General features: G+C 45.5%; 1 protein-coding gene across 2 annotated transcripts in view; it reads left to right on the top strand.

The window, feature by feature from the left end:
- The window catches only part of BRIP1 (BRCA1 interacting DNA helicase 1), a 176,841-nt gene that overhangs the window by 12,685 nt on the left and 148,320 nt on the right, over positions 1-15,836 (top strand). For both annotated transcript variants that reach the window (XM_069972725.1, XM_069972726.1), the window contains exons 4-5: positions 9,115-9,279; positions 10,590-10,717. In XM_069972725.1, the coding sequence (XP_069828826.1) occupies positions 9,115-9,279; positions 10,590-10,717 (293 nt within the window). The remainder of the gene's footprint in view (positions 1-9,114; positions 9,280-10,589; positions 10,718-15,836) is intronic.

The raw sequence follows: 15,836 nt of genomic DNA, 5'->3' as shown, positions 1-15,836 counted from the left end.
ACCATTATTCTTCAGCTATTAATAAATGTAGGCCATCGTGTGATGGACAGCCCTCTTTTCTATACACATTCATTTAGCAAACTTTCCTCATCCTGGTATGCCACTCTTCCTTCTTATTCTTGACAGCTCATTGTCTAGGTTACCAACCACCACTCCGCTATAAAAGCAGTGGTCTGGCTGATGTTTGTCTATAGATAGCTATATAGATAGCTAATGTGGATGTATAGAGCTAAAGGCCCAGAGTTATCAAATTGGTGTAAACTGCCCACAGCAACCAATCACAGCTCAGCGTTTGTTGTACCAGAGCTGAAAGCTGAGCTGTGATTGGCTGCTGTGGGCAGTGTACATAGTCTGATATATCTGGGCCATAGTGTATACATACTGTATAAAATATATGAATAGTGGAAGTGTCTTAAAGGGGTAGTGCGGCGCTCAGAAATTATTCACAGAATAACACACATTACAAAGTTATACAACTTTGTAATGTATGTTATGTCTGTGAATCGCCCCGTTCCCCGTGTCCCACCACCCCCACCCGTGTACCCGGAAGTGTGGTGCATTATACATTACCTGATCCGTGTCGAGGCCCGTCCGCCATCTTGTGCCAAACGTCATCTTCGAACGGACGGCCGAGTCGCTGCCGCCCGTCCCCCCTCCGCCGCGTGACAACTGTGCTCAGCCGCGATTGGCTGAGCACAGTTATGCTCAGCCAATCGCAGCTGAGCATCGGATGACGCTGCAGAGGGCGGCCGGCATTCGGGACAGTCGGAGCTGTTCGCCGTCCGCCCAAAGTAGACATCACTCGCTGAAGATCAGAGATGGGTGTCGGCACGTGACAGGTGAGTATAGCGCACCACACATCCGGGTACACGGGTGGGGGTGGTGGTACACGGGGAAGGGGGCCATTCACAGACATAACATACATTACAAAGTTGTATAACTTTGTAATGTGTGTTTACCACCGCACTACCCCTTTAAGGGCTCGTTGTAAATAAAGCCACTGGCGGACTCCCTATGTGTCTATGGCGGACTCCCTATGTGTCTATGGCGGACTCCCTATGTGTCTATGGCGGACTCCCTATGTGTCTATGGCGGACTCCCTATGTGTCTATGGCGGACTCCCTATGTGTCTATGGCGGACTCCCTATGTGTCTATGGCGGACTCCCTATGTGTCTATGGATTAAGCGCAGCCTTTTTCTTCAGTTTTGAGGTTACGTGTAGTGCACCTAAATGACGCATCACTAATGTTTCCATGCAATTTAATGCAGTTTAAAGGGGTCGTCCACTCAGACATAACTTTTGGTTTGTTGCTCCCCATGGATTGGACCACTGTAGAGAGCTGTATAGCTTGCGTCCTTCCTCTACAATGTCCAACACGAAAAACTCATGCACTTCCTCTACACATGTGACTTCCTTCCTCAGCGTATCTAAAGTGCGCTGTGAGTGGGTGAAGAGTGCGATAGAAGAAGTAATGAGAGAGGTCATAGGAGAGAAGAAGAAAAGATTCCCATAGGTTCACAGATCCATGTGACATACAAACAAACAATAACCCTTTACACACTTCAGCCGTGCAGCATCTGAATACACATATTACACTTATCTAAAATATGCACAAGCCAAAAAGACAGAAATGGCTGCACATCGCACCCATGGCTGACACGAAAGCTTATTCAGCTACATTTAAAACCAACATCAGAAGTTAGTATATAATTTGGCCAAACCATATTGCCTCATGTACCACGTGCAGGTCTTCTGATACACATGAGTCCCTAACCAAAAAACATCACTGTGCCGGTCAGCGACCACAATCCCCGCAAAACGTGCGCAAGCAGAGAAGGGGGGCCACGGAATAGCCCTGCAACCCTATTGTCACAGGACCAGACCCTAAAGGGCACCCACTTATCTAATACAGCGACATCTAGTGGCCAAACTTTATCACTACCCTAATCACCACTTTTGCACAATAAGTACAGGCTTTATCGAAGGGTGTAACCAATAGCAACAGCCGTGGTAGGACACCGCATGTATACATATATGTGCATGTTTGTGTGTGTGTGTGTATATATATATATATATATATATATATATATATATATATATATATATATATATATATATATATATATATATATATATATATATATATATGTATGTATGTGTGTGTGTGTATGTGTGTATATATATATATATATTATGTGTGTGTGTGTGTGTGTGTGTGTGTATGTGTGTATATATATATTATGTATGTATGTGTGTGTGTATGTGTATATATATATTATATATATTATGTATGTATGTGTGTGTGTGTGTTTGTATGTGTGTGTATATATGTATTAACCCCTTAACGACATCGGGCGTAAGTATACGCCCCCGCAGGGTGGGCTTTAACGCAAACGGGCGTATACTTACGCCCGATGTTTCCCCGATCGCTGTGTGTTCACACACAGCGGTCGGGGAAGATGGCCTGCTATAATGTATAGCAGGCCATCTCTGCTCGTCGGCACGGGGGGTGAGTAACCCCTCCCGTGCCGACGATCGCTGCTATATGCTGATCTATACAGATCAGCATATATAGCAGCTGAAAACAGCTTTCCGGGTCATCGGTGACCCGGAAAGCAATGGCGATTGGTGCTGTCCGAGACAGCACCAATCGCCATTAGTGTCCCCCCCAAAGATGGCGCCGATGGCGATCAAACTGTAAAAAAACAGTTTTGTCGCGTTCTGCACCCCTCAGCTAGGTAGCTGAGGGGTGCAGAACAGGTGTGTGTGGTGCAGGTGTACCATACTCACCTGATCTGGGCGTCCGGAGTGACGATCTGCGGTCCGCGCCGTCCTCGCGTCTTCTTCGTGTCACTTCCGGGTTCGGTCGTCCAGCGTCGGAAATCTTCGGAAACGCTCTGGTTCGGCGGGTCTCGGCAATCTCCAGCAGCGTCGCTCTACTGCCCTCCAAGGGGCTGATCAGTGAATATCATTCACTGATCAGTTGCTTTGGGTTAAAAAGATTTATTTATTTTTTTTTCCCAATTTTTTCTTTTTTTCTTTTTTTGCGCCCTAACGCCACTGAGTGCTGATCAGCATCGCCCGTAAGTGTGCCGCTGATCAGCAACTCCTCCTTTTTGGCGTAGGGGCGTTTTTCCCCCCTATATCCTACCGCCACTGTCTGATGATAAGTGCCGAACATAAGTGCGGCATTTATCAGCAGCTCCTTTCTTGGCGAAGGGATATTTTTTCTTACTGTCAAAAAACATGTAAAAAACACTACACCACACTACATGAAATAAAGTTTTACACTACAGCACTACACATTTACATACCCCATATACCAATCCCCGTATAAAGATGGCCCCCAGGGTGTTTTTGGTGTCGGACGCATACGTTATTATTGCCTCCGACACCGAAACAGCCAGTGAGGATGAATGGGGGGATCCTTCTTTCCTCCATTCATCCTCATCATTCGGTGAGGTGTCTGGGGGTAGCGTAGCGTACGCTGCCCCCCCAGACACGTCTTTTCCACCAGTAGCGTTCCAATAAGAGATGACGGTATGGCGTGAAATTCTACAAACTCTGTGAGTACCTCAGGGTACACTTACAGATCCAGGGTATGTGCACACTGCGGAATGGCGAAGCATAACCCTTTGTGCATTCCGCAGCTTGCACCCGCCGGCGGACTGATGGAGGCATGCGTCTCCACCCGTGTCATAGACTCCATTCTATGCACGGGTGGATTCCGTCGTCCGTCCAAAGAATGAACACATTGGAGAGAGGGCAGAATCCGCCCATGCATAGAATGGAGTGTGACACGAGCGGAGACGTGCGCCTCCATCAGTCCGCCGGCGGGTGCCAACTGCGGAATGCACGAAGGGTTATCTGTCGCGATTCCGCAGTGTGCACGTACCCTTAGAGTGTATGTAGGAAGGGACACCCGAATCCAGCCCCCAGATGCCCCCTCCCCCCCCCATCCTCGGAACAAGTGGGAAGATCGTCCGGGAACTGATCTTCCCACTGCTGGATAAAGGTCACCACCTGTACGGGGATAACATTTATACCAGCACCCCCTCTTCTGGTCCCTCGCTGCCCGAGCTACTGTAGCTTGCGGCACGATCCGAAAATATCAGAAGCAGTAATAGAGCCCTAATATTTAGCAGCCATGGAGCGGACCCAGCGCTTCAGGATATGAAGGACCCCGTATCGCACCAGGACAACATTTTCCAGGTGACGTCCCCCACACTGGAGAACGGGAGACCCCAGAAGAAGTGCAGAGTGTGGGGTAACAGGGGGATCAGGAAGGACGCCATTTTCCAGTGTGACACCTGTCCTGATCCCCCCGGCCTCTGCATACTGGATCGCTCCAAGGCGCACCACACGTCACTGGGGTTCTACATTATCTAAATTCTGTCCCTTATTCCTATTTCAGGGGTCACGTTGATCCAGGGATTATTCTGATCGTCATTATGGAGTCGGGAAGGAATTTTTCCCCTGTGATGAGGCTACTGTCGTCTGCCTCACGAGGGTTTTTTGCCTTCTTTTGGATCAGCACAGTTTGAATTTGATGGACACCTGTCATTTCCAACCTTATAAACTAATAATTGGCCTAATACCCCCAAATAAATTAGAATTGTCCCTTTTCCCCAGCTAAGTAGGTATGGCCGCCATTCCCATTAAAAGATGCCATGATGCAATTACAAAGCCTCTGTGCTGCCAGGACAGTAGAAACCCCCCACAAGTGACCCCATTCTGGAAACTACACCCCATAAGGAATCTAACGAGGGGGGGCAGCGGGTATATGGCCCCCTGGTGACGGCCACATTTGGGCCATGAAAATGAAAAAATTGTATTTTTTATTTTCATGGCACATGTTCCATTTATGTGCCCGTCACCAGTGGGGTCCATATCCTCACTGTACCTTGTTAGATTCCTTATGGGGTGTAGTTTCCAGAATGGGGTCACTTGTGGGGGGTTTCTACTGTCCTGGCAGCACAGGAGCTTTGTAATTGCAACATGGCCTCCATCCTCCATTCCAGCCTCTAAATGGCGCTCTGTCCCTTTGGTGGCTTGCCCTGTGCCCATATGGCACATTATGCCCACATGTGGGGTATTTTCGTACTCAGGGGAAATTACCCTACATGTTTTGTGTTCACTTTCTTTTTTAACCCCTTGTGAAAAAGGAAAAAATCAAGGCGAGACCAACATTTAGTGTAAAAAATGTTTAATTTTTACACTAAATCATTGATCTTGTCGTGATTTTTTCATTTTCACAAGGGGTTAAAAGATAAAAAAGAAAACTTAATGTGTAGAGCAATTTCCCCTGAGTACGGGAATACCCCACATGTGGACATAAAGCGCCATGCGGGTGCAGGGTAAGCCTCCAAAGGGAAGGAGCGCCATTTGGCTTTTTGAGGCTGGATTTGGCTGGAATGGATTTCGAGGGGCCATGTTGCATTTAAAAGGCCCCTTTGTTGCCAAGACAGTTGAACCCCCCAACAAGTGACCCCATTATGGAAACTACACCCCTCAGGGAATGTAACAAGGGGTGTAGTGAGCATATGGACCCCACTGGTGACGGGCACAAATGTGGAACAATATGGCGTGAAAATGAAATATTACATTTTTTACACTATAATGTTGGTTTAGCCTTAAATTTTTCATTTTCACAAGGGGTTAAAAGAGAAAAAACCACACAAAATGTGTAGAGCAATTTCCCCTGAGTCCGTAAATACCCCACATGTGGACATAAAGCGCCATGTGGGCGCAGGGCAAGCCTCCGAAGGGAAGGAGCGCCATTTGGATTTTGAAGGCTGGATTTGGTCAGAATGGATGATGAACGCCATGTCGCATTTACAGAGCCCTCCTGCTGCCAAAACACTGGAAACCCCCCACAAGTGACCCCATTCTGGAAACTGCACCCCTCAAGGAATCTAACAAGGGGTGCAGTGAGGATATGGACCCTTTGATGACGGCCACATTTGTGCCGTGAAAGTGAAAAAATGAAAATTTGTTCCACATTTGTGCCCGTCACCAGTGGGGTCCATATGCTCACTGTGCCCCTTGTTAGATTCCTTGAGGGGTGTAGTTTCCAGAATGGGGTCACTTGTGGGGGGTTTCCAGTGTCTTGGCAGCACGAGGGCTCTGTAAATGCGACATGACCCTTGAAATCCATTCCAGTAAAATCCAGCTTGCAAAGGCCAATTGGCGCTCCTTCCCTTTGGAGGCTTGTCCTGCGCCCACATGGCACTTTATGTCACATGTGGGGTATTTCTGTACTCGGGAGAAACTGCGCTACATGTTTGGTGTTTTTTTTTTCTTTTATCCCCTTGTAAAAATGAAAAATTGAAGGCTAGAACAACGTTTTAGTGTAAAAAATAATTTTTTCTTTTTTCAAGCCATATTGTTCTGAAAATCTGTGAAGCACCTGTGGGGTCCAAATGCTCACCGCACCCCTTGTTACATTCCTTGAGGGGTGTAGTTTTCTAAATGGTGTCCCTTTAGGGGTGTTTTTTAGGTTTTGGCACCCCAGAGCCTCTGCCAACCTGAAGTGGTACAGTCAGAAATGACCAAATATAACGGAGCCATTGAAATTCACTAGGCGCTCCCTTATATCTGAGGCTTGTGGTTGCGTCAAATAGCGCAATAGGGCCACATATGGGGTATTTCTATAAACTGCAGAAACGGGGCAATCAATATTGGGGTGCATTTCTCTGCTAATAGGTTTATCATTATGAAAGATATTGGATTACAATAAAATCTCTGCACAGAAAATAAAAAATTTCAAATTTCTTACACACTTAGCTTTTATTTCTGTGACTCCCCTAAAGGGTTAAAACCTTTTCTGGATATGCTTTTGCAGAGTGTGGGGGGTGCAGTTTCTGAAATGGGGTGCTTTGTGGGGCTTTCTAACATACAGTCCCCTCAAATACACTTTGAACCTGAACAGGTCCCTAAAAATATCTGATTTCGAAATTTTACAGAAAATTTGGAAAATTGCTGCTTATGTTTTAAGCTTCCTATTGTCTAAAAAAAATGAAATATAGTTTTAATAAATGCCGCCAACATAAAGTAGACATGTTGCTAATGCTATTTAATATATAATTTATGTGGCATAACCATTTTCAGTATAAGCAGGAAGGTTTCAAAGTTTGAAAAATGCATTTTTTCACAATTTTTCACGTTATTTTGGTGTTTTTCATAAAGATTCGTTATGATTATTGACTCCATTTTACCAGAAATGTGAAGTACAATATGTCACGAGAAAACAATCTCAGAATCGTCCGGATAGGTAAAAGCATCCCGAAGTTATTAATGACTAAAGTGACACTGGTCATATTCATAACATTTGTCTCTGTCCGTAAGGCCATTTCAGGCTCTGTCCTTAAGGGGTTAAAGCAATGATCCTGATGCCGTTGATTGCTTTTCTGTGTTTTTTTTTTTTCCTGTCTTCCCGTTTCCTAAGAGTTACTAGGAGGTTACACGTGTGACATTTTATGGCGGCGTTGGGGTTACGTGAGTAGGCATCGCCCTGATGAGAGGAGCTCGTATCCCTCAGATGTTTCCCTGTACTCTGGGATCTTACTGTGACTTGAAGCAAACAGACCCGACACATGCTAAACCTGCCGAGCTGCGGGGAGACATCTGAGGTTACACACACACTCACCTTTCTGCCTTTAAGTTCAGTCACATCATAAAGAGAAGCATGTCCCCCATTTACTGGCCCGCTGGGCTCTGATATTATGTTCGGCAGCTTCATGCTCCGGCCCTGCAGCTTCTCTACATTTAACCATTTCACCACACGGCTCCTATAAATAGTTACAGCCGCCAAGCCATGAGTAAGATGTGTAAGTGCGGCTTATATTAGAGGATCAGAACTTAGTGACCTGCCATGAAGGATTAGGTGTGATGATATAGCGCCACCATCGGAGTACCAGGATTTCACTAACTTGCATTCTGTATGTTCATTGGTCACATCTACCACATGGTTAACGTCAGATGTTATATCTCTAACGGAGAAAATCCCCACAGGTCATTCTCCAAAGGTGATGGCTGTCTCTTATAAACAGCATCATCATCCTAGCCAGTGACTTCATCAGGCGTCCATTGCCAGTGACCTCACCTCATCAGGCAGTGACTGTTCTTCTTCTATACAGTGTTTGTTAAATGGCTAAAGATTGCCGCTCATTGTCCGATAGACATATTGCTCACTGGTCAAACTGGTCTGACAAACCTCAAGGACATTCAAATGCCACTAAAATGTTAATTCAAAGTTTTTTTATGTTAACTTTTTTAGACTTTCCTGTCAAATCTTTACCTTTAGTTTCCTTCAGTGAGATGCGTTTGCAGTGCATTTACACGGCACAACTAATCAAGCGGCTGGGCTGCATAAATGATCCTTGTATTGTTTGTGTGACCATGGAAACTGACAGCACAAATATGCATATATCTGTGCTGTCAGTTTCCAGATCACACATGCAGTGCATACTTACCATCAGCGCTGCTGTGTGATCTGGTGTCTCGTGGCTGTATTTTCAGGCTGCCCTGCCTCCCCCCAGCTGTCAACCATTCTGGAGGTGATGGCGGCCTGAAGATACAGCTGTGGGCAGAGCTGGACAGGAGAGCAGGATGCTGGATCATACAGCAGTGTAGAAGGTAAGTATGCACTGCTTGTGTGATCGGGAAACTGACAGCACAGATATATACATGTCATGACATGTTTTCAGTTTCCCTTTGCTATCAGTCAGTCATACGTTCCCTGTTTACACAGGAGGATGTGCAGCTAATAATGAGGATGGGATCAGCTGAGGATCGGGCGTTTTCCCGCTAATTAACTGATCCCTGTCACTTTTACACAGGCCGATTATCGGACAAAGGAGGGTTTGTAGCAACTGTCCTGGCCGATTGTTCAAATGTAGAGGCTGTGTACGGGTGCGAATCTGTGTCCGAGTGTCTCCGGTCCCATCGATGAGGACTTGTTCAGTAGATCACTTTACGTAATCTCCTTTGACAATTGTGCAACTACTTCCAGAAGTGTCTGATTTACGACTTACCTTCAGCATAAGACATCCTGAGCAGCCTGTGTGTTCTGGACATTGATAAAACAATCATTGTGTCTCTATCTATTGTAGGAAAGCCTGTGGATGAAGGGGGTGGATATGAAAAAGAATGGAAAAAGGAGGAGTCCCCGCATTGTAGCTGCACTTGTCATTCAAAGACGCCCCAGTCACATGTTGCATCCGCGTCTAGTGATAGAGCTGACTCATCCTGTACCGGTCTATCCTCAACGGCCAACGGTATTGTACTGCGACTGATTACACTATGAATAGTGACTGACTACACTGTGACTGATTACACTATGAATAGTGACTGACTACACTATGAATAGTGACTGACTACACTATGAATAGTGACTGACTACACTATGAATAGTGACTGACTACACTATGAATAGTGACTGACTACACTATGAATAGTGACTGACTACACTGTGACTGACTACACTATGAATAGTGACTGACTACACTATGAATAGTGACTGACTACACTATGAATAGTGACTGACTACACTATGAATAGTGACTGACTACACTATGAATAGTGACTGACTACACTGTGACTGACTACACTATGAATAGTGACTGACTACACTATAAGTAGTGACTGACTACACTATAAATAGTGACTGACTACACTGTGACTGATTACACTATGAATAGTGACTGACTACACTATGAATAGTGACTGACTACACTGTGACTGATTACACTATGAATAGTGACTGACTACACTATGAATAGTGACTGACTACACTGTGACTGATTACACTATGAATAGTGACTGAAGAAAGCGGTGAAATAAAACTAAAGTTATATAAGTTGCCTATCGTTGCAATCGTACTGACTTGAGGAACATGGATAACATGCCACCTTTACTACTGACATGTTCTATGAATGATGTAAGGACACCCCCCCCCCCCATTGGTGTCACCAAACATAAGACCTCATATGGGTCTGTAGGTGAAATAATGGAGGCGCTATGTCCTTATAGCTCAAGGAGGGCAAAACGGAAGGATGAAAACTGTCTGTGTGAGGGGTGAAAGGGCATCTGTGAGCGCTGTATCATATCCAGTACTGCAGTCACAGGCAGATAGCTGACTCATTTGCCCATAATAACCCACATATAACACATACATACGCACCTCCCCTAAAAGTAATGTGCAGATACATGCGCTGTCTACATCTATCAGCCCTATATCGAGAGTGGACAGAGATGGCAGCAGAGAGAACTGTGTCACACTGGAGAGAATATACCATTTCCTGCAGGACATACAGCAGCTGATAAGTACTGGAAGAAGGAGATTTTTTTTTTTAAATAGAAGTAAATGCCAATTTTTTGCCCCTTCAGAGTACTCCTTTAGGAGCATGCAGACTGCAGCTGTGTTTACCCATTACTTTTAGGTCACACATAGAATATTTCTCCACCGCTGCGTATATATATGCAGATGTCCTACTGCTAGATTATAGGGATGACATCAGAAATGGACTCTGCGGTGCAGGGATCGGTTCATGGTGTGACCTTACTCTTACGTGTTTTGTTGTTGTAGGATCGTTCAGCGGTCAGCCGACACTGGCCGCCAAATTAGCTGCAAAGAAACAAACTTTATGTGTAGAAGATGACGATGATTTTCAGACGGACAGAAAGCGAAGCCGCACGTCTCCCAGTGATCAGCAGGTAATCCATTCCGCCAGGTCACACGCACCTCATCTGTCACATTGCCTCCAATTACTAATGGCCTCATTCTTGCTGCGCACATTGATCTGTCATGGAGATGAATGCGGGATCGCTGCCGCCTCCAAGCTCATTGTTCATCCCTGAGCAGCTAATGTTTAGTGTCAGTCCGTTTTACAATGACTTATGATGGAGCCATTTCCATGTTTTCGTGAAGCGGCTGTCATAGGCAAAGCGATTGTTGTCGCAAATTTGTCATATACTTTGTGTTTATTTAAAACAAGGGGAAGAAATGTGCGTGCGGTAGCGGTCAGGCCACGCTCACAATGTTACAGGTTACTAAGTGCAACCTTCTCATTCTTCATACAGACTGCAGCTACAAAAGAAAACCAGTGACCGTGCCCCCTTAGAGGGTTGTGTGTACTAGCCTGCCCCCCCCAGTCTGTGCACTGTTAGGGGGGCGGTCAGTTCTCCTCTCTTTGGGGTGTGAACCCGAGTCTCTCACCATTCAGAGCTTAGCAGTTGCCTCCTAGTTGACAGTTTAGACCTTTATTAGCATGTTAGGGGCGGAGACTAATGGCACCGAATAAATAAGGGCCTAGGGAAAGAAAAATAAGCTTTAAAGGTGCAAGTGCAAGCAGTTTTGCATTATACTTTTTTTTTGTTTTTGTTTAAATTTATGTTATTTATAAGGACAAATTGTCCTCCAAGCTCCCACTGTGTTGATATTTGGTCTTTTCTCTGTTCAAAAAAAGAGACCAAACACAGGAAGTCCCCATTATCTGCACGCTCACAGACATGGCTTGGTATTTTTTTCAATGTTTTTTCCAACTTTGCCTACTTAACCAGGAGGCAATGCTCTTCGCTATGCAAGAATTCAGTCAGTATAAAGTCACTGTGTGGTTACAGAGGTTTTTGTGCTGTGTGACAGGAGAGCCGACCATACAATGCGAGCACCCCCAGGATTCTCTGTCACTGAATGTGGGCATTCGCAGTGAAACATCGAAACATAAAGATTGTTGGCAGAAAAAGATCACTTTGTCTATCTAGTCTGCACTTAATTCCTTTATCTTAGGGTTGATAGATATAGATAGATACAGCTGTACACATCTGCAGGTACACAGGACTGGTCCTGCTCCGCGTGCGCTCAAGCATGGCTGCCAATCAATACCAAGCCATGTCTGTGAGCGGCAGAGGACGGGGACTTCCTGTGTTTCCTCTTTCTCTTTGAACAGAGAAAAGTCGGAATATCAGCACAGAGGGAGCGCAGTTTGACAGGAAGGGAGACACCTAGTGGCCGTATGCATAATGTTGATTTAAAGGGTAACTGTCATTTAAATGTATTTTTTACAGAAATCAATAACTATCAGTAGTAAAAGTGATTTTTAGAAACTGTCTTCTTACCCCCCCCCCCCTCAGAAGAAGCAGGATTTCTGCGTCCATTATGCTCTATAGAGGGGGATGAGTGAGCACTGAGAGGAGAAAAGGCAGCTCTGCAGACCAACACTGACCTTTCTGACCTGTGAATCCAGTGTTTTATGTGTCCAAACTGTACAGGTGCTTCTCTGCTCTCCCTGCTCACTCATCCCCCTCCCCCTCCATAGGATATAATGGACTCAGCAGCACCTGTCTTCACTTTGCTCCTCTGTAATGGACCACTTTGCCTGATAATGAGAAGATAAGTGAGGGGGGGTAGGAAACAGCTTTTTGAGTATAGAAAGAGGCTTTTTTGCCTGATAAAACCTATTACAGAGTTTAATAAAATCACTTTAAATGACAGGTACACTTTGAACAAAGAAAACGTAAAAAATAAAAAAGTGAGGACATTGCAGAACTGCTTGTGATCCCAGCCCCTGTTTATTCTGCAAAAAGAAAAATAGAAAGGTTTTGCTGTTGCCAAATTCTCCTCCGATCGTCTCATGTCCCTCAATGGGAGGCTGTGAGATCAGCGGCCCGGGAGTCTATGGGAACATTCTAGAATCCTTACGGGGTAACACATTGTAAATGGAGTCATCTCTAGAAATCTGTCGGAGCGTTGGCAGGAAGGTGGGTGTGATCGCGCGCGCTGCTCATGTCCCGTCTGCTCACAGGTCATTAAAGAGAGACAGCGCGGCCCCCATATAACTCCACAGCTCCTCTTATAATAACCTAATGAGCGCTGCTCCGGGGCGGACGCCTAGGAAACCGCACGCTCTGCCATCCTTCCTTCCCTTTATGAGTGTCCTGCAGCACGGACATGAGCCGGCCATGTTGTTATAGCAGGAGAAGGGCGGGAAGGCAGCTGCAGATATATATAGTGAATGTACAGGCCGGCCATGTTGTTATAGCAGGAGAAGGGCGGGAAGGCAGCAGCAGATATATATAGTGAATGTACAGGCCGGCCATGTTGTTATAGCAGGAGAAGGGCGGGAAGGCAGCAGCAGATATATATAGTGAATGTACAGGCCGGCCATGTTATAGCAGGAGAAGGGCGGGAAGGCAGCAGCAGATATATATAGTGAATGTACAGGCCGGCCATGTTGTTATAGCAGGAGAAGGGCGGGAAGGCAGCAGCAGATACATATAGTGAATGTACAGGCCGGCCATGTTGTTATAGCAGGAGAAGGGCGGGAAGGCAGCAGCAGATATATATAGTGAATGTACAGGCCGGCCATGTTATAGCAGGAGAAGGGCGGGAAGGCAGCAGCAGATATATATAGTGAATGTACAGGCTGGCCATGTTGTTATAGCAGGAGAAGGGCGGGAAGGCAGCAGCAGATACATATAGTGAATGTACAGGCCGGCCATGTTGTTATAGCAGGAGAAGGGCGGGAAGGCAGCAGCAGATATATATATAGTGAATGTACAGGCCGGCCATGTTGTTATAGCAGGAGAAGGGCGGGAAGGCAGCAGCAGATATATATATAGTGAATGTACAGGCCGGCCATGTTGTTATAGCAGGAGAAGGGCGGGAAGGCAGCAGCAGATATATATAGTGAATGTACAGGCTGGCCATGTTATAGCAGGCGAAGGGCGGGAAGGCAGCAGCAGATATATATAGTGAATGTACAGGCCGGCCATGTTGTTATAGCAGGAGAAGGGCGGGAAGGCAGCAGCAGATATATATAGTGAATGTACAGGCCGGCCATGTTGTTATAGCAGGAGAAGGGCGGGAAGGCAGCTGCAGATATATATATATATAGTGAATGTACAGGCCGGCCATGTTGTTATAGCAGGAGAAGGGCGGGAAGGCAGCTGCAGATATATATATATATATAGTGAATGTACAGGCCGGCCATGTTGTTATAGCAGGAGAAGGGCGGGAAGGCAGCAGCAGATATATATGTAGTGAATGTACAGGCCGGCCATGTTGTTATAGCGGGAGAAGGGCGGGAAGGCAGCTGCAGATATATATATATATATATATATATATAGTGAATGTACAGGCCGGCCATGTTGTTATAGCAGGAGAAGGGCGGGAAGGCAGCAGCAGATATATATAGTGAATGTACAGGCCGGCCATGTTGTTATAGCAGGAGAAGGGCAGCTTGTTTTCAGTTGCGTTCGGAAATCAATGCCAAAGTGTGGCCTCCCCGGTACTGGCCCAGTAATTGCCCCATGTAATCAGCCTTAAAGGAGAAGTCCAGTCATTTTAAAAATCTGGCAGGGGGATTTTGATAACAAGTACGAGCTTACCTCCCAGATCATGGCGCAAAAACCCTCACCTCACACCGACAGTTTTGCAGCATTTTTTATGAAAAAAAGGGCGTCATTATAAAGTACAATTAGTGTCACAAAAAATAAGACATGTGGGTCTGTAGGTGAAAAAAGTGGAAACGCTGTGGCCTTATATACACGAGGAGGAAAAAACCAAAGTGTAAGGGCCAGGTCACACTGAGTAAATTCAGTGGAATCCCACAGCGGAGCTCTCCGCCACGGAAACAGAGAGTCTATGGTAGGGCTTGTGGGCCTCCTCTCTCAAGTCAAAGAATTGACATGTCAGTTCTATGAGTGGAGGCGCCTGAGCCCTACCATAGAGTCTCCATCTGACACTGAGGCAGGCGGGATTGCGTCTCATGGTGCTCCTGAATATCCAGGACTACTGAGCTCATGCACATAATGGAGAGGACTACTTATTGTCCATGTTATTCCGGAGGAGATCTCTGGATCAGCTGCACAGAGCAATGTAAGTGATCAATTATCCTGCTCAGCTTCTCTGTCACCCTGAGATAGGACGCCATAATCCTGCTGATTTTCTGTCATTAGTATATGCCACCATTACATAGAACGACGGACACTTGCTGATTTTCTGTCACTAGTATATGCTGCCATTACATAGAACGCCATATGTCTGCTGATTTTCTGTCACTAGTATATGCTACCATTACATAGGACGCCATACAACTGCTGATTTTCTGTCACTAGTATATGCTGCCATTACATAGGACGCCATACACCTGCTGATTTTCTGTCACTAGTATATGCCACCATTACATAGGACGCCATATGTCTGCTGATTTTCTGTCACTAGTATATGCCACCATTACATAGGACGCCATACACCTGCTGATTTTCTGTCACTAGTATATGCTGCCATTACATAGAACGCCATACACCTGCTGATTTTCTGTCACTAGTATATGCCACCATTACATAGAACGCCATACGTCTGCTGATTTTCTGTCACTAGTATATGCCACCATTACATAGGACGCCATACACCTGCTGATTTTCTGTCACTAGTATATGCCACCATTACATAGAACGCCATACGTCTGCTGATTTTCTGTCACTAGTATATGCCACCATTACATAGGACGCCATACACCTGCTGATTTTCTGTCACTAGTATATGCCACCATTACATAGAACGCCATACGTCTGCTGATTTTCTGTCACTAGTATATGCCACCATTACATAGGACGCCATACACCTGCTGATTTTCTGTCACTAGTATATGCTGCCATTACATAGGACGCCATACACCTGCTGATTTTCTGTCACTAGTATATGCCACCATTACATAGGACGCCATACACCTGCTGATTTTCTGAAAACAAGTATAACATAAATAAATAAAAAACCAAATGGGGAAATTGTGGCACCGAATATTAAACTTTTTACCACAAAACAATCCAAAGG

Source organism: Dendropsophus ebraccatus, chromosome 5, assembly GCF_027789765.1.
Source record: "Dendropsophus ebraccatus isolate aDenEbr1 chromosome 5, aDenEbr1.pat, whole genome shotgun sequence".
Lineage (NCBI taxonomy): Eukaryota > Metazoa > Chordata > Amphibia > Anura > Hylidae > Dendropsophus > Dendropsophus ebraccatus.
The sequence above is the reverse complement of the archived record's forward strand: the minus strand, read 5'-3'. Positions and strand labels throughout refer to the sequence as shown.